Source organism: Onychomys torridus, chromosome 13, assembly GCF_903995425.1.
Source record: "Onychomys torridus chromosome 13, mOncTor1.1, whole genome shotgun sequence".
Taxonomy (NCBI): domain Eukaryota; kingdom Metazoa; phylum Chordata; class Mammalia; order Rodentia; family Cricetidae; genus Onychomys; species Onychomys torridus.
In genome coordinates this window covers 41,007,369-41,026,699 of record NC_050455.1, presented here as the reverse complement: position 1 = coordinate 41,026,699, position 19,331 = coordinate 41,007,369, and the positions used below count along the sequence as shown (strand labels likewise).

Genomic DNA, 19,331 nt, shown 5'->3' with positions numbered 1-19,331 from the left:
ACATCAATTCTAGTTAATCTATGAACATTGTGATTTAAATTCCTTTTGTGTCTTGATTTAAGTAACTTGATATTTAAAATGTTAACTTCTAGATGAGAAGAAATATCTACCAGCTAAGAAATTACCATATACTAGAAAAGCTACAACCAATGCCTTTAAGTGTCGTGTCCATTCCCCTTACAACAACACACAATACCAGTTTAGTACATTTTCAAGGACTATAATCTGTAACCCAAAGATTCTCATGTAGTCAGAAAGTCTTTAAATAGCAAGTCTACAAAAGTAAATACAATCAAAAATAAATAAACAGTTTTGAACTTGCAGAAATCCAAGGAATACTGTATACGTGACCCACTGTAGAAGGGTATTCTAAACTTCAGCCTGGGAGGATTAACTTTACTACCATTACTTGTGGGTAAAAGTATGAATCTGCAGTTAGGAATAACTGCAGGAATACAGAAGTAAAGCATAGCAGATAAACCTTATTATTTTGACTACAAAGAAAAATTGCAACTGGGAAAAGAGAGAATAGTTGTAGAGATCATTATTTTATACATAAGGTAAAGCGGCAGAAGCCCAAAGGATGCCATTAAAATGGATAGACTATAAAAAGAGAGATTATCCAGAGGACCTAGGTTCAATTGCCAGCATCCCATGGCAGCTCACAAGCTTCCAGTTCCAGGGACACAGTGCCCTCTTCTGTCCTTCAAAGGTACCAGGACAGTAGTGCACACATGCACACACACTTGTATCCAAAACACTCATATTCATCGGGGATGGCTTAGTGGTTAAGAGCACATATTCTTTTCCCTGAAGACCAGAGTTTGATTCCCAACACCCCTAATCAGATCTGCCTGTACCTCCGGCTCCGGGGGATCTGACTGATCTCTCTGGCCTCTTCAGGAAACCAAACTCACATGCACATACCACCCCCATGACTAAAATGAGTAAACCACGAGGCAGGAATCAGAGTACCCAAGGAGAGATCAGCAGAGGCTACTGGGCAAAGTGCAGCCCAGTTGCAGCAGGAGACTCCAGCAGTGTAGGGACGCCAGTGTCACGGGACAAGTGCCAAGAATAGCAGCACGAACCTGGTGCCCTAGGTTCCTGCCTTTGAAATAAGAAAGTATTTATACTTACTTTTTATTTTTACAGGAGCCCACAGAGTCTGGAATTTCAGAGATAGAATTTTAGAGAGACTTTGGGTGTTTTAAAGACTTTTGAAGACCATGGGACTTTATAAGTTATTTGAGTTTTATATCAACTTTATATTTACCTTCTTAGGGATAAATGAGAAAGGAAAGGTTGTGCTTAAATAGTGATGTGTTTGTGTGTGAAGATGACAGGGGCCAATTGTACTGACTAGTTTTATGTCAACTCCACACAGCTACCATCATTTGAAAGGAATAATCTCAATTGATAAAATGCTCCCAGAGTGGCCTGTGGGCAATACCATACTTAGGCTGGTGGTCCTAGGTGCAATGAGAAGGCAGGCTGAGCAATCCACAGGAACACGCAGTAAACAATGATCCTCTATGGCCTCTTCATCAGTTCCTTCCTATCTCCAGGCTCCTACCCTGACTTCCTCTGATGATAGATTGTGATGTGGCAGTGAAATAACCTTTCTTCCAAAGATGCTTTTGGTCATAGTGTTTTACTACAGCAACAGAAACCTTACTAAGCCAGTAGATCCCTGAAGCAGTCATGGACCATACATGGAAAAACAAGGCTTAATAAATATCTGTTTTACATAGGTATGATAGATCCATTAATCACTGTCTCTTTACACAATATTAATCCAATCTACTCTCTTCTAGCCAGTCACTCCTCTACCCTGCTTTCAGTTCCATCATTTTAAAAAACACAATTGCTCGAAAAAACTTTGATGTGTTTATATTTTTAAAAAGGAATGCCACCTGCAATTTTAGTCGCTACTTTGACCTTTACATCTCCATCCATTCCAGATCCAGCAATGAGATACTTTACTACAGAGACACATTAACCGTCTGCACTATGCTACACTCAAGGAACTGAGATGGAAACTAAATGCTGAAACACAATGACAGTATCAATTCTGAAGGAAACCAAGACAAGCAAATGATAAAAACGATGATTGCGGGGAGGCGCTTAGAGCAGCTTGGGAAGAGGGTGCGCGCAAGTCTCTCCTAAACGCTCTCCAGGTGTTTGCAGAAACATCTGTTCGTTTCCTGCACAGCAACCCAGCTGTAAGAAACACACCATGTCTATTCTCAAGATCTATGCCCGAGAGATCTTTGACTCCCGTGGGAACCCCACTGTTGAGGTTGACCTCTGCACCTCAAAAGGTCTCTTCCGAGCTGCCGTGCCCAGTGGTGCCTCCACAGGCATCTATGAGGCCCTAGAACTTTGTGACAATGATAAGATTTGCTACATGGGGAAGGGTGTCTCAAAGGCTGTTGAGCACATCAACAAAATTATCGCACCTGCTCTGGTTAGCAAGAAACTGAGTATTGTGGAACAAGAGAAGATGGACAAACTGATGATTGAGATGGATGGCACTGAAAATAAATCTGAATTTGGTGCAAACGCCATCCTGGGAGTGTCCCTGGCTGTCTGCAAAGCTGGTGCCACAGAAAAGGGAGTGCCCCTTTACTGTCACATCGCTGACTTGGCTGGCAACCCTGAAGTCGCCCTGCCAGTTCCAGCTTTCAATGTGATCAATGGCAGTTCTCATGCTGGCAACAAGCTGGGCATACAGGAGTTCATGATCCTCCCTGTGGGGGCATCCAGTTTCCCGGAAGCCATGCGCATCGATCGAGGCAGAGGTTTATCACAACCTGAAGAATGTCATCAAGGAGAAATACGGGAAGGATGCCACCAACGTGGGTGATGAGGGTGGGTTTGTGCCTAACAACATGGAGAGCAAAGAAGCCCTGGAGCTGCCAAAGAATGAAATTGGGAAGGCCGGCTACACCGACCAGGTTGTCATCATCATGGACGTGGCTGCCTCTGAGTTCTTCATGTCTGGCAAGTATGACCTGGACTTCAAATCTCCTGATGATGCCAGCAGGTACATCACGCCTGACCAGCTGGCTGACCTGTATAAGTCCTTCATCCAGGACTATCCAGTGGTGTCCATCGAAGACCCTTTGACCAGGACGACTGGAAGGCCTGGAAGAAGTTCACAGCTAGTGCAGGCATCCAGGTGGTTGGGGATGATCTCACAGTAACCAACCCTAAGAGCATTGCCAAGGCTGTGAGTGAGAAGACCTGCAACTGCCTCCTGCTGAAAGTGAACCAGATCGGCTCTGTGACCGAGTCCCTGCAGGCGTGTAAGCTGGCCCAGTCCAATGGTTGGGGCGTCATGGTGTCCCATCGCTCTGGAGAGACTGAGGAAACTTTCATCACTGACCTGGTAGTGGGACTCTGCATCGGGCAGATCAAGACCCATGCTGATCTGAGCGCCTGGCCAAGTGCAATCAGATCCTTAGAATCGAGGAAGAGCTGGGCTGTAAGGCCAGGAACCCCCTGGCCAAGTAAAGTGTGTGGAGATCCCTGGAGCCACTGGCTGCTTCGACCCTGTCCCTGATGTCAATGAGGTAGCTCAAAGCTGGCCCAGCCCTTGTCTCCCCCATGCCACTGCTTCCTTAGATGTCCTTGGACAGCCACACCTGACCACCTTGAGCCTGCTGGAAACCCCTGGCTTTGAAATCACGTGATTGGTCTGAATCATTGTTTCTGTCACCTCACTTCCAAGCTAAGTGTCTGAAGCCCAGTGTAATCTTTAGGGTGGCTGCAGGTAAGATCCCTGCCCTAGCAGTTCTACATGCAAAATAAAAGCCTCAGTGACCCATAAAAAAACAACAACTCCCCCCCCACCATCATGATCACACAGTGCGGCGTAAGGTTCAGTGCGCCAGAACTAGTACTGAAAAACCCATGCCCACCACGCATTTATTATCTGTCTGCTTGGTCTGCAGTGCATCCCACTCACAGATGACACAGATTTCCAATAGTCCATATTTATCTTCCTAGTTCTAAGTTAGTGTCGTCACTCTTCAGCGTCTTCCTAAAATCATGTCAGACACTAAACTAACCAACTGTTTTCTTAGATGAGTGCACCTCTTAATTATGTTTGTTTCCAACAGAATAGTATAATATGACAGTAAAGTTAGAAATCTACTACACACACACACAGAGTTTTAAACTAAAATGTACAAAACCTGAACATATAACATGTAATTTAAAGAACTTTCCTAGAAACACCAACTTTCTTTCATTTTACTTTAAAGTTATCAATTTTATGACTAATCAGACATATGATCATTAAAAAATAGGATGCTTTCTTAGACTGTGATGAGCAGAAGAGCAAATGTTTCCCAAACCTGCAAATTCTATCATAACGTACTTCAACAGTTTTGAGGATTTAAGAAAGCCAGTTTTGCTCCCTAATTCACCCCATATAAAAATGATAGATGAAATAGAGTTTGGCTGCTTTAGAAAAGGGGAGCATATAAAGGAGATATCTACTACTTTACTAGAAACTGCCAAGAAGAATTAAAAATTGGAGCAATTTCCCCCAAATTTTTATTTTATTCTTTTAAAGATTACTTATTTTTATGTGCATGGGTGTTTTGCCTGCAGGCAAAATTTTTACATTAACAGTTGAAAGTGCTTTGGATACTTTCATGGTTATTAGGAAACATACCAACAGAGTGAAAAGTTCACATTTCCAGAATTACAAAATTTGAAATCATGTGCATGCAGTGCCCATTGTGGCCAGCAGAGGGTGCCAGAGGCCCTAGAATTGGAGTTCCAGATGGCTGTATGTTAGTCACAGCAGCCATATGGGTGCTGGGAATTGAACCTGTAAGTTTTCATATTCAAGGAAAACATACATTAATGAGCTTCTCTTGCTTTCATAAAATATTAATTTCATGTGTAAAGTACTGATGTGTTCTAACATACAGAAAAATCAGAAGTACATGGTTTTCATTATAAAAATTCAACAGTTATATGTTCAAGTTGATGCATGTAAATATTTGAAACTAATTCGTCTCAATATTACACGTTTTTTCTTACTTGTGAATCCTAAAATTTAGAGATACATAAAGTCACATATGTATTGACGACACTTGAGAGCAGAAGCAGAATTATCTGGGGAACAAAGGTGATTAATGGAAGGGGGAAGAGATGAAAAATGATTTTAAGAGACTCACAGGGAATAATATGTACACATTGTGTACTTTCCTGAAACAAAGTCTTATGCTACAATATAGAATTTAAAAGATCAGTTTAGGGGAACGGAGAGAGGGCTCAGTGGTCAGCAGCACTTCCTGCTCTTGCAGAGGACATGGGGTTGAGTCCCACCACACATCTGATAGCTCACAAATCAAGTCCCTGGGGCTTTGCTGCCATGTCCGAGCAGTGAGTACTAGGCACACTTACATGCAGGCAAAACACCCCCACACAGGAAAAATCAAAGTAAACAAAACTTTAAAAAAAAAAAAATTAAGCTTCATCCACAAACTGAGTTCATACCCATTTACCGGAGCTGAACTTATTGCTGCTTTCTTGAGGGCCCTTTGTATTCTACTGCTTTTTCCTACAAAATCTGCTGGTGATCTTTTCTTCTTTTTCAAGTACCCGTCATATCTTCCTAGAGTCATGATAGCATTGCTTGTTCAGATTTTTACATTAACGGTTGAAAGTGCTTTGGATGCTTTCATGGTTATTAGGAAATATCCTGACAGGGTGAAAAGTTCATGTTTCCAGAATTACAAAACTTGAAAAATCAAATAAAAACAACACCCTCCCCCATCACCCCAAACCCAGCACTTTCTACTCCTAAATCTTTTGTACCTACTAAGTTGAGAGGAAGGTTTATTTGGATGGGTCAATTCCAGAATAAGTTCTTTACTCAAAAAACCTTGGTGTGCACCGTAACCTAAGAGCATTTAATGTTTAGTAACTCATCCTGCAGCCTGGTCTGCTTGCCACCCTAGGTAGGAAGTTTCAGAAGGCAGACACCACTTACATTTGAAACATCTGCTTGTATTTAGAAGAGTAAGGTAAGGCCACCATATGCTTGACATAATGTTTACAATACAGGACCTACAATGAAACAATATTAAGGAGTCAGGAATATGGCCTATTCAAAGCTCAGACTTTTAGCTAAAGAAATTACATTCCAGAAAGCAAACTGGGTACTTAAAAACTAGTTTTTAAATGGTGTTTCCTGAGTACGAGAGGGGCGGTATATACTGATCTCTGCACACACTACCAAGATTTCTTGTTCATCATTTCAAAGGTCACAAGACCTTGGGGATCTTGTTCCACTTTAGGAAGAAAAGTTCTGTATTTGAACAAATGCAATAGGGCCTAGTGAGATGGGTCAGCAGGTAAGGACACCACCAACTCTGAAGACGTTAGTTCCACCCCCTAGACCTACATTACGGAAAAACATGAGATTAAGTTGTTTCTGACCTCCACGTATCTGCCATGTATTCACACACGCAAAAACACACAAATAATATTGCAAAAACACAGTTATATGGCCTTAGGGCGCTGACTAAGGTGACTTAATACAATGAAGAGCTAGCTTTTTTTTTTTTTAATCTTTATGTTTCTGACACTTAACACTAATAAATAATAAAACAAAACTCAATGTCATAATCCTTTTAGTAATAGTTTAGCATCATTTTACTTATGTCTAGGGATTCAGAATAATCCCAGCACTATAAATATAGTAAGAAATGCTGTACTAAGTCACTCGCTAACCATATCACTACATGTTTGGAAACTAGCTGAGTAAGCTGACTCAGTAGCCTAAGACACCTCCCTAATTATTAGTAGGAATGCTATGAAACAGACCACAGTGGAAATACAATGAGCTGTACTGAGAAGATGATCAGTTCTGGAATGAAAATGGTAGTATCAGAAAAGGTTCTTAGTAAGTGTCAGGGACTGGCGAGACGGTCTAGTAGGTGATGTTGCTGGCTGAGTATGAAGATCTGAGTTCAATCCCCAGAACTGAACTCCACATAAAAAGTCAAGTCTGTTGTACTTGCTTCAGTTTTCTTTTTTTAGCCTCCAGATAAGTAACCTGGGGATCTGTAGTGGGAAGCCATTCCAGTTTTGACCTGGAGGTTCCAACCCCCATTGAGGCTTCGGTAATGGTCACGCCTACAAGGCGGGATGGAGAGAGGACGCTGAAGACCCAGGATCCAGATGCGGGGCCTCTCTTGGTTCCTGGATCCTGGACACTGGAGGTAGACAGAGCAGAGTTCTCCAGAGAACACTGCCGGACTGCGCCACGCCTTTCCCAGACCCTGTTACCTATCCCTTCACTTGTAAGTTATGCCACAAAATAAACCTCCCTTTTAACCACGTGGAGTGGCCTTAATAATTTCACCAATAGGGATCTTTAAGTTGATAAGCTGCCTCTCAATGAGAAAGAACTTGTTTCAGAAGCCAGTATGTACAGTAACACTTTAAGAGCCTGAATACCATTAGAAACAGCACCAGACATGGGGCTCATGCTTACAGTATATAAAATTAGAACCTATCATTTTATAGAATCATAAAGATCTGATCCCTGTACCCTCCTTCATGGCCAAAAAGAAACTACTCCCATTTCTAAAAATATATGGGGTTTTCTTCATGAGGATGACATCTTGCAACAAAATACCCTATTATCATACCAAGCAAGTAAAGAAGAGTATGTCATGAGCACAATTATAAAAGTCTAGTGGTATATGAGCCAAAGGAAAAAACCTGTCTGGCAAAATAATAAGTAGAGGTTCTCCTCCAAATTTAATTGTGACTGTCAATCTACTGTTTTGTGGCTATTTCTTTGATACTCCCATATGTATGAAAAATATTTCCTTACAAAATTATGAAAGATCTTTCAATTGAAAAATGCTAAGTATATTTACTTCTTTCAGAAAAGGATGATTCTGTAAAAGTACCATGGATCAGAAATGAAACTAAATACTTTAGCTAAGTAAACATGTAGTTAATCTAGTATTCCTATTCTAAATTTTTATGTTTAACTATATTGTCACGTTAAAGTCAATACAGAAAGAGATTAAAAACAAAAGAAACAAGGTAAAAGTCAGACTAGCCAACCCAGAATACCCTAATGCCCACCAGGAATTCACATATGTATACTATAAAGTGTGTGAATTCAACACGCAGCCAGTAAACTGTGGCTCTCTGGACTAACAGTAAGTGTTCTCATACAGTGGGAAGACAGAGGCAGTAACCTTGTAAAGGTCTCTAGCAACAGGTCTGACTTTCTGCTGACGAAACGAAAGAAGAGAAAATGAGCTTTACCTATAGAACAGAGACAACTTGCTCACTAACAAAAGCTTATTATCGAGAGTTACAAGATGAAGGAGTCGATTGTTATCAAACTCCAAATCAGCAGCTATCTAGTGGATCAAACTACAAAGATTGATCCTTAGAAGAAATCACAGGAAAAGATCTATCAAATAGATATGATGTATCTGACAGTACTATAGGAGTCACAAATACAAATAAATATGCTTCATACCAAAGATCATTTTCCACACCTGTGTTTTTATTAACTTGAATAACTGTATCCTACTCAACACCTTTCTATTCCTTAAAAAGGAAGAGTGAAAAGCACTGATAATTTAACTCAATTAAAATATTGTTAAATAATTTTTTTACTCTTTTATCTAACTCAAACTTGGAAGTCATACCAAATTATAAAAAGTTAAATATACACACAAAATTACCCTGCAATTAAGATAATTACTGGTACCAAATGTTGTTTTTAAGTTCAGCAATGAAAGTCTTCCAGACATTTAATGGTATGTCATTTCGTAAATGAAAGTTTCCACAAAGAAAGGGCAGTGAAAAGACCTAAAAATTATGTTAGTGAAGAGTCTGGCTTAAAAGACAACACTACGGACCATGTTGGTCCAACACGACATTTATTTTAAGTTCTACAGAACCTAATAAGCTGCTGACACCACTACATAAAAATTTATTGAGTTGGCTGCAGGAGAAGCATGATGTCAACCACCAGCATCACCACCCCCATTTCCAAATAGTACAAACCCTTTAACTAATGACCTTAGTTTAGAATACATGCCTAAGTAACAGTAAAAATAAAAGCCGTAGACATGAGGCACTATAAAACACAAATGAGTTTAGCTTGGCAGTTTCAACTCGAATTAATCTAGTACTTAAAAAACAGGGAAATATGCATGCTTATACATATTGCAGTTTTGCAAACGTGCCATTCATCACCAGGCTCAGCCACACAAATAAGCCTTGAGCAACCCGGGAATCCTTAAAGAGGCACCATGCACACAAGATACGAGCTGCCAGGAGAAAACAGCACACAGTGCACACTCACATGCCTTACCTTCATGGCGTGGATTTCTTCAAGCAACCTTTGGGCTCGTCTTTGGTTTTTCAAGAGTGCGTCTTCAGTGCCCCTGTAAAAAGACAGTTATTACCAAGGAGAACATTAGTTTTAGAGCCATGTCATGATGAGCAGCATTTTAAGTTCTGAGATGACGTATGTGACAAGCACTCCAGCCTGTCCTGCTGTTCCCACGCACTGCCACACACCTGCTGTCACTGGGCTGGAAACTGGACAAGATGCACTGGTAGGCAGCTTTTCTTTATTTAGTCTTTCAATGGCAAGGTCAGTTATACTCCTTAATCAAAAACTACTACCGTAATAAAAGCCTCCTAGGACACAGTTGAAGCCTGGAGGCACTTTTATTAACTGAAAAATTGTTCTCTGGAATTAAAGAAAAAGATATTCAATATCTAATTAGAAGGGAGGTTATCTTATCTTCTGTGATATTTATGAACAAATAGAAAGCCACAAACCACACATTTCTAAATCCTTGTGTTTAAACCCTAAGAACTGTAAATTGTTCTTCATTAACACTACTGATGCTGGAAATACAAAATTTTCTTTTACTCGAAAATATCACACAGCATCTAATAAACTGACAAATACTCCCACGAGATACTGGAAATTTCAAACTACTAAGACAGAGAAAGGCTGATGAAGTAAAGTCATAACTGACTCAAGGTAGGCATCTCAGACTTACTAACACCTTGAAATGACTTCTAGTTACAGAAAACACATAAGGAACCCTGAAGGCAACTTCATTTTGGAAAGTGGAAAGGGAGAACTTGCTTAAAAAAATGGAGAAGAAATCATTCTGCATCTTAAGTAAAAAAAAGACTCAAATCATACAAGGGCATGCTGACACAGCATTCTCTCCCACTTAGATCCTACCTATAGAGAAAACTTCAGTTCTGAACGCATCCTCATCCCTCTAGCTTATAAACATGCAAACATTCCCGACATTTAATTAGCTGTAGGATTACCACTTCCCACGACTAACTTTTTGGACTTGAGTCTGCCAACACTCCTTACAAGTTTCCGGATAACCAGCACTCGGACTCGCTTCACCTCTTTTCTCATCTTCACAACCTTTGAGGAAAAGACAAAAGGAGAAAGGTTCTTAATGGAAACACAGACCCTCTGAATGTTAGTTCACACTTAAGTCTACAGTTCAGCCAAAGCTGTGCTTAACACGCTCAGATTGATGCAATCAAACTTCCTCCACAAACAGTGTAGGAATACAAGGCTGAAAATGTGTGTGCCAGGGATTGAAGGAACCATGAGGATTCCATTTTAAAAGCCACAGCATTTCCAGCAATGAGCATTTTCCTGTTATACCTGCTGGGGTTGGAGCACACTAAACTACGGTTTTCTGAGATCAAAGGTCATCTTTACCATTTTGACATCACACCTCTACATTCCTTCAACAGTTTCAGGGCACTGTTTGGATGCTCCATGCTTTCTTAGTCTTTAGCCTTAGCATGTTCTCATTTACCGTTACAGCTTTTACTTGATAGGAAGGTGTCTTCCCATAAACTTGTTAGTATTTATTCTTCCTAATTTGCTCAACACCATTGCTGAAGGTCACAAATTTCCTATTATTTCAATTAAAGGGTATCTCTACAATGTACCACAAGAACCTGAATATTTTATTTTTAATCCAATTATGTTTAATGTGTCTTCTCCCAGATAAAGTCCATGAAAGTCAAGAATCTACTTTACTCAACATTAGTTCTAAACATTTAAAATAGTACATGGCATATAGAACATGTTCAATAGATACTTCCACAACCAAAAACACAGCACATCTTTTGCTCACTCACTACTTTAGAAGCATACTATATTAAAAGAACACAATCACATTCTTTGCCATTAGAATGTAGCAACATCTTTGAAATTTTCTTGTTTTTCTATAAAGTTTTTCTTTGAGAAACACACACACACCCACCCCCATCAAGTCTTTTATTGCTCTGTCTCAGGAGCAGAAGGTAGGCATTATGGCTTACATCTGCAATCCCAATGCTTGGGATGCAGTGAATGGAAAACCACCACAAATCTGAGGACAGCCTGTACTACATGCTTAGTCTGAAGCAAGCCTGGGCTACAGAATGAGACAATTTCAAAAAACAAAAAATTGAGAAACAAAATCATAATAGGAGGTTATATTATAAAATTAAGTCATTTATCAAAAAAGTACTACCACGTGGCAATTTATACATTAAAACATTAACAGATATTCCTAGGTGCTTAACCTTGCAGGCTTACGAAATGATAATATACCACTTACTATTAATAGCAAACAACTAATAAATGACAGCAGGCAGACCTGGCCCCTAGTTATATTCTAATATGGGAATGCTAGCCTCCAACTTTAAAACTCTGATTTCAGAAGGTTCAGAAGGGGTATGCTCGAAATACTTGATAAATTCTAAAAGCAAAGGGAATGTTAAATATTCTCAGTTTTACACTGATACCAAGCATGGTTTTCTTGTTTAACTTTCTTGGTATCTGGGTACAAGCAACAGACAAATTTGAGTATTGCATATAATAAATATTCACTATATATAAAAAATAAATTTTTATTTTTCTTACAACTGCTTATTCTAAATACTTAGCTTAGTTTTTGCAAAACATTACTAGTGGCCTTTTTGTGAGGCCATTAAAGGTTATCAATTCCTTTGTTATCCAGAAATTATGGTACTAGTTGGCAAACAGCCAGAAGTAGGCAAATACTGCACATATGTGGCAGAAGGATATCACATCAGTAATTTCTAACCAAAAGCAAGCAGAACTAGCTGGGTATGGTGGCACATACCTATGACCCCAGCACTTAGAGACCAAGGCTGCAAAATTTGGACTTTGAGGGCTAGACCTGACTACCCAGCAAGACCTCTTCTCAAAACTAAAGAATGAGTACACACACACACACACGTGCACACACACACACACACGTGCACACACACACACACACACACACAGAGAGAGAGAGAGAGAGAGAGAGAGAGAGAGAGAGAGCGCGAGCATGCCCTGCTCCTCCTGTTCCAGAGATAGCCACATCTTCTCATGCGGTGCCAGACTTGTCCCTGAGACACGATGGTGAAGGTTTGAGGTTTGAGTGAACAGATTTGGCCATGTTGGGGGCCTAGTTACCAGGGCTTCCTTCATGTTTGGAAAAGGGGATACTACTGCTATAAAAGACCCTTTCATTGATCTCAACTACATGGTCTACATGTTCCAGTATAACTCCACCCATGACAAGTTCAACAGCTTAGTCAAAACTCAGGACAGGAAGCTTGTCATCAACAGAATGGCCATGGCCATCTTCAGGGAGCAAGATCCTGCCAACATCAAATGGGGTGATGCTGGTGCCAACTATGTTGTGGAGTCTACTGGTGTCTTCACTACCATAAAGAAGGCCAGAGCCCACTTGAAGGGTAGGGACAAAGGGTCATCATCTCTGCCCCTTCTACTAATGCTCCTGTGTTTGTGATGGGTATGAACCATGAGAACTATGACAGCTCACTTAAAATTGTCAGCAATGCTTCTTGTACCAACTGCTTACCACCCCTGGCCAAGGTCATCCATAATAACTTTGGCATTGTGGAAGAACTCATGACCACAATCTATGCCATCACTGCCTCCCAGAAGGCTATGGATGACCCCTCTGGGAAGCTGTTGTGTGATGGCCGTAGGGCTGCCCAGAACATCACCCCTAAATCCATTGGTGCTGCCAAGGATGTGGACAGTCTTCCTAGAGCTCAATGGGAAGCTCGCTGGTATGGCCTTCTGTGTTCCTACCCTCAATGTGTCCATTGTGGATCTGACATGCAACCTGGAGAAAGCTGCCAAGTATGACATCAAGGCAGTGAAGCAGGCATATGTGGGTCCACTAGAGGGCATCCTGGGCTACAGTGAGGACTGAGTTGTCTCCTGTGACTTCAATATGACACCCACTCCTCCACCTTTGATGCTGGGGCTGGCACTGCTCTCAATGACAACTTTGTAAAGCTCAGTTCCTTGTATGACAATGAATATGGTTATAGAAACAGTGGTGGACCTCATGGCCTTCATGTCCTCCAAGGAGTAAGGAGCCCTTGATCACCTACCCTAGAAAGGACACAAGAGCAAGAGAGAAGCCTCCAGTTGTTGATAAGTCCGTGACCCAACTCAGCCCCTGACACTGAGCATTTCCCTCAGTTTCCATCCCAGACTCTTTTCAAAAGAAAGGGAGGGGCTTAGAGAGCTCCACTTTCTTGAATATCATCAATAAAGTTCACTGCATCCAACACACACACACACACACACACACACACACACACACACACACACACCATGAGTGAACAAACTACTCTAATCAACCCCCAATCCAAACTAAGATAGTTACACTAGAATGTTGTTTGGGTGTGAGAGAGATGTTAGGTAAAATAGGTAAGGAGATAATAGTGGAAACAAAATGAAAAACAAATATAAAAAACTTGAAGAGAGAAACTGAAGTAAAACACTCAAGTAACACATTGCCTTGTAATGTACTTGAACCAGACTAACCTTTAACAAACAGATGGTTATTAGGAAAAGATAAAAATTTTTTAGAACACATTACAACTTCTGCTTATTCACTCCTGGATATACAAAATCATAAAACATGGATCACAAGCATGCTCCTAAACTGCTGATAGAAAGGCAACTTCTATAGTCCTTATGGAGGAAATTTTGGTAATCTTTAATAAAAATCCTACATCCGAGAATCTTAGAAGGCACGTTTCAACAATAAAGGATCACACACACAACACTTTCTGTGCTCCATTCATTAGAAAATGTTTCATAAAAACACAGTATCTATAAAGAGTACACAAAAAGGACATACACATTTCTCAATGTAGTATCACATACACAAAGTTTAAAAATATTTATCAATACTATATACTAGGTATAGAGAGGGTACAAAAGAATGAGACATATAGGTGAGAAAAACTACACCAATAATAATCACTTCCAAGCTAGAAAAAAAAAAAAGAAAAAGAAAAAGCTGGTGTTTTTTTTAAGTATGATGCAGCAGAATACTAAGAAGTCTTAAAATAAAAGTAGGTTACAAGGACATATGTTCTATCACTTTCTAGGTAACTCAAGTATTTCATAGTTAGGAATCTTATTATGCCGTTCTAAGAAAACTCTAGGTGGGTCATTTAGATTATAGCTTACTGTTGAATTATACCGTTGAATTATTTTTAATCAACAAGAATTTCTAAAAACATCTAAAATAATGTGTGGCTGTCTGTAATTTAACCACTACCAAGCTTATGCTGCCACCTAGCAAAACTCATGGGAACAGTTAACAAGCAAACAAGCTGGTGGTCTCTTTAAGAAGAGCAGATTTATCACTTCAATAATTTTCAAATACAATGCAACTATGGTATAAAATTTTGTAACTTCATATACACATACAAACATATTTTTTGATATTCTTATCATTCATAATACATGGAAGAAAAAATTCATTGTTAGGCATTTAGCTTCTATCTTTACAACAGTCCCCTCTTTCAAGGGGAACATTTTCTGATACCCAAAGCAGATGTCTGAAACCACAGGTAGCTCAAAATCCTCTAGGTATGATATATGACACACACACACACACACACACACACACACACACACACACACACACGTTTTACTTGTAAAATAGATGCAAAAGTTAAAAAAATAATAACATGCCATAGTGAAAATTTCTATTTCATGGTCACTATCAAATATGGGTTACTTGCACTGTGGTACCCTGACAGCCAATCTGAAGACTGAGAGCTCAGGGACCAATGAGTGGTAGCATAGATAATGCAGGTACCCTAGAGTAAGGGGTAAGTTAAACGTGGACAGGATAGCACATGGTTTCGTATGTTGCTCCTAACAGCACATGTGAACTCAAAACTTACAAAGTACTTCTGAACATTTTCAACTGTATCTCTAACTGCAGTTATCTCAGATAATCAAAACAATAAAAATCAAAACCACAGATGGAGGAGCTCACTTTACAGTAGTAGCTTAAAAGAAATTTAATGGGTGCTCGCTTCGGCAGCACATATACTAAAAAAAAAAAAAAAAAAAAAAAAAAAAAAAAAAAAAAATTGGAAGAAATTTAATGGACTTATTGTAAAATCACATCACTTTTTTCTAGGGAGTTTCATGATGCTTCAATGGGAAGCAATGGGAAGTATTCCATCAGACCCCATACCCCAACCCCAATCATACACACACACACCCCTTCAGCTAAGGAAAGAGATGAACAGAATAGTTCTACAAATTCTTTATTCACTAAATGTCATAGCATAGATACTTTCAACTGTGCATCCCTGCTTCCCTAGTTCTAATGAGATGGGAGGCAAAAAAAAAAAGGTTAAAAATTTTGGAGATTTCTTTTTTCCTCTCATTTCAACACAATTTTTGGAAGGCTTCACTTTTCACAAGACATTATTGAATATATTGTAAAATGATATATTATAAAACTCATGAAATTAAATATATTAATTCAATACTAGACTTTATTAATTTATTTTGGCAGTACTGGGGATTGAACCCAGGGCCTTGTGCATGCTAGGCAAGCATTCTACCACTGAGCTATATACTCAGACCACCATATACCTTAAAAAAAAAAAAATCAAATTATAAAACAAGGGTTACTAATCAAACCACAGCTATGATTGTTATTATCTCAAAGACAAAACCAGAGGTTTATAATCTTTGCAAACTTGATAAAGTGTACCAAAAAAGCAATCACTTTACCCCAGAGTCTTTACCACAACAACACACACACCAAAATACAGAAAATCAAAACTATTCCCTGCACCAACATATTGAGAATCCAAGCCTGACAACTGAGTTCCACCCCTAGGACTACAATGGCCTGATTTCCACATGTGAACTGTGGCAGGAATGTGGCCTGGCCTCCCTCCTAAATAAAATGAACAAATCTTAAAAAAAGATGAGGGACATTTACAAAATACACACTGAAAGGATGATAAGCAAAAACATAAAGACAAGAGGAAGGGACATGGAATCTCTACATATACACTCCCATGTAAATGCTATTATAAACACGGACAAGAATTCAGCAGTGCTTTCTAGAACTTACACAAAAATAAAAGCTAGCACTGGGTTTCTTAAGAAAGTTGTAAGTAGGACTAAAGAGAGGAAATTCTAGATTAGGAGTAGCATGTACGAAGGACCTATAGCAAGGTTGAGTACATGGATTGCCAGGATAGGATAAAACAGAAGGGCGACAGGCTGCCCTCATGTTGCCCAATTTTATTCAAAAGAAAGTCCGAGGATTTAAAACAAGGAAATGGCTGGGCAGTGGTGGCGCACACCTTTAATCCCAGCACTCAGGAGGCAGAGCCAGGCGGATCTCTGTAAGTTTGAAGTCAGCCTGGTTTACCAAGTGAGTTCCAGGAAAGGCACAAAGCTACATAGAGAAACCCTGTCTCAAAAAACCAAAAAAAAAAAAAAAAAAAAAAAAAAAAAAGGGGGGGGGGATGACCTGATTAAATCTGTGAACAAAGAACTCAAGAACTCAACAGCAACAGTAAGATGATCAAACAAGAACAACAGTGTCCATATCAGTAACCAGGAGAGAGCAGACCCACTGTATCTGGACTGCTACAGCAGCAGTGACAAGCAGAACAGGTGTGACAGACAGGGAGTTTGAACCTTTCAGATATGCCTCCTCTTTGAGGAAGCTGTTACCAAGTTTCTAGGAAAAAATGTCATGTCCGACGAGCTTTTTCTAGGCAGTCATATTTATTTCTCCTTTTGTTATGCTTCTGGACTTTTATGTAGATTAATCTATATAGTCACGTGAAAAATAAATTTTGAAGGGACATACACAGGACAGTGGTCCCATAGTAATTCATCACCAAGTAATAGTGATGTCATAGTCATTTAGGTTTTTGTGGTTCAAGGAAAAAATTACCTAATGCCATGTATTTTAGAACCTGTTTCTATTAAGTGATTCATGACTGTATTTGCATTCTTATTTTGACCTTAATGATAACATCAACATGTCCACTATTTGCTGTCCTCTTTATCCTCCATCTGTAAGAACATATTAAATTTAAATTTGGGATATGTGTGATTTCTGATTTGACAAATTCATCCAGCCACCCAGAAAACATTTATAGAGCATATATGTTCCAGGGGACACTCCCACATGCACACATGACAGAAACAGGTGGTTACATCATGGAAAGCACTCTGGTTAAAGTCAATTAGTGAATTCTTTCTAAAGACCATATTTAGAAATTTTGAAAAAGCTTGATGTAGAAAAGCAACATGACGTGACTGATTCCCTGACATTATGACCCTTGAAATCAAAACTGTGAACTTCCAAGGACAATTAACTTAAGATCCTTCACAGTTCATACATACAATAAAAACACCGCACCAACAGTTTTCTTTCACAAAATAAAAATTTAAATGAGTGAAGAAAAAATCAGTAAATTAGAAATACCTTGTTTCTCCCTCTTTGATACCTTGCACCCCACTGCCTACTGAATGAAGATTTAATCTGGCGCAAGGCAGTGACATATCTGTTAATTCTCACTAGGGAACGTTTTCTAGCCCTTTATTATTCAGTTTCCCACCACCAACCCTCTTCTGCTTAGAAGACTCCCTATGCCTGCAGGGCCTTCAAATACATTACGGAATTACTTCCTCTATAGGATCCTCAAAGATTAAGGACTGTATCACACATCTGACTTTGCCTCCTTCAAAATTTCTTCACAATTATTGGGAGGGATCTTCGTTTATTTTCTACCATAGGTTACTGGAGGAGAGAAAACAAACAAACAAACAAACAAACAAACAAACAACCCACAAGAACATCCTACACAGCTGTGTAATCGGAAAACTGACCTGCATATACACGGCACGCAGGAGTAAGGAGCTCTTTTTCTATAGTAGCTGTGAGGTGTCCTTTGCTCTTCAAAGCTTATTTTTAGTTTGCCATATAACCGTGGGTAAAAGCGTACACTGAAAACTCAGGGTGGCCTGGCGTGGCTAACACACTACAGCAGAGGTGGATGTGTGGGACTGGCATTAAGCACGAAACCAGGGAGAGAAACTGGGGGCAGCGAGTAAATAGCTCTTGGCGTTCAGCGGTAATGGAAACGGACAAATGGGACCGGCAGTACCAGGAGACAGAAACCAGGTGTCGGGCGTGCGAACACGACCGTCCGAGATCTGTTAACTGGTAGGACAACAGGTGCTGCAGTTTCAAATCTCCTCCCTTCATTTCTGGCAATCCAGAAAAAGCAGGTTTTCCGAGCGCCTCCTCAGGGCCAGGCACTAAAGCTCAGTCAACTGAAATCTTACAACCTAACGAGGCAGGGACTATGGTTGAGTTCCATTGACAGAGAACAGTCAAAGGTGACCTTACACCGAGGGACCTCTCTACCGTCGCACGGACGGACGTGTGCGGAGCCCGAGACCAGGGACCCGCCCCGCCGCGCGTGGCTCCCGTCTCCGGCCGCGACGGGTCCTCGGCGGCCGCTCTCCACCTTCCCGGAGCCCCGCATCCCACCCGGAGGACCAGGCCGACGGCGCTCACCTCGTTATTGAGGTTCAGAGTTCCCGGCCGAGCCATTGCAGACGGAGGAAGAGGATCGGCCGCCATGTCCGGCACGTGAACGCCGGCGGTCACACCGCGGCTGCGTAGGCACGCCCCATGACGGAGGCCTCTTCCGCCCAAAACTCACCGCCCACCGCGCGGTCGCCTGAAAAAATGAGTCGGCCCCTTCCGGCAGTAGCGGAAACTTCCGGCGCGTGGGCTCCGGGGCGGAATTGAGCGTTTCCTTGGAAACCAGGGGCGTGAGCGCTCCATTGGGCGTTGTATTAGTTGATGTTTGCAGAATTATTTCCCTCATTTTGGTTACACTGGGCTCGGTTTTAGTTGGAAGGACCTGAG

General features: G+C 40.5%; 1 protein-coding gene and 1 pseudogene across 1 annotated transcript in view; one reads left to right on the top strand and one right to left on the bottom strand.

Moving 5' to 3' along the window:
• Srfbp1 (serum response factor binding protein 1) overlaps nt 1-19,078 on the bottom strand; it is a 28,091-nt gene extending 9,013 nt beyond the window's left edge. The window contains exons 1-3 of the mRNA XM_036204858.1: nt 18,975-19,078; nt 10,383-10,471; nt 9,380-9,452 (exon numbers count right to left, since the gene is read on the bottom strand). Of these exons, the coding sequence (XP_036060751.1) occupies nt 9,380-9,452; nt 10,383-10,471; nt 18,975-19,040 (228 nt within the window). The 5' untranslated portion in view covers nt 19,041-19,078. The remainder of the gene's footprint in view (nt 1-9,379; nt 9,453-10,382; nt 10,472-18,974) is intronic.
• On the top strand, nt 2,222-3,519 carry LOC118594924 (annotated as a pseudogene).
• Nucleotides 19,079-19,331: the final 253 nt, after the last annotated feature.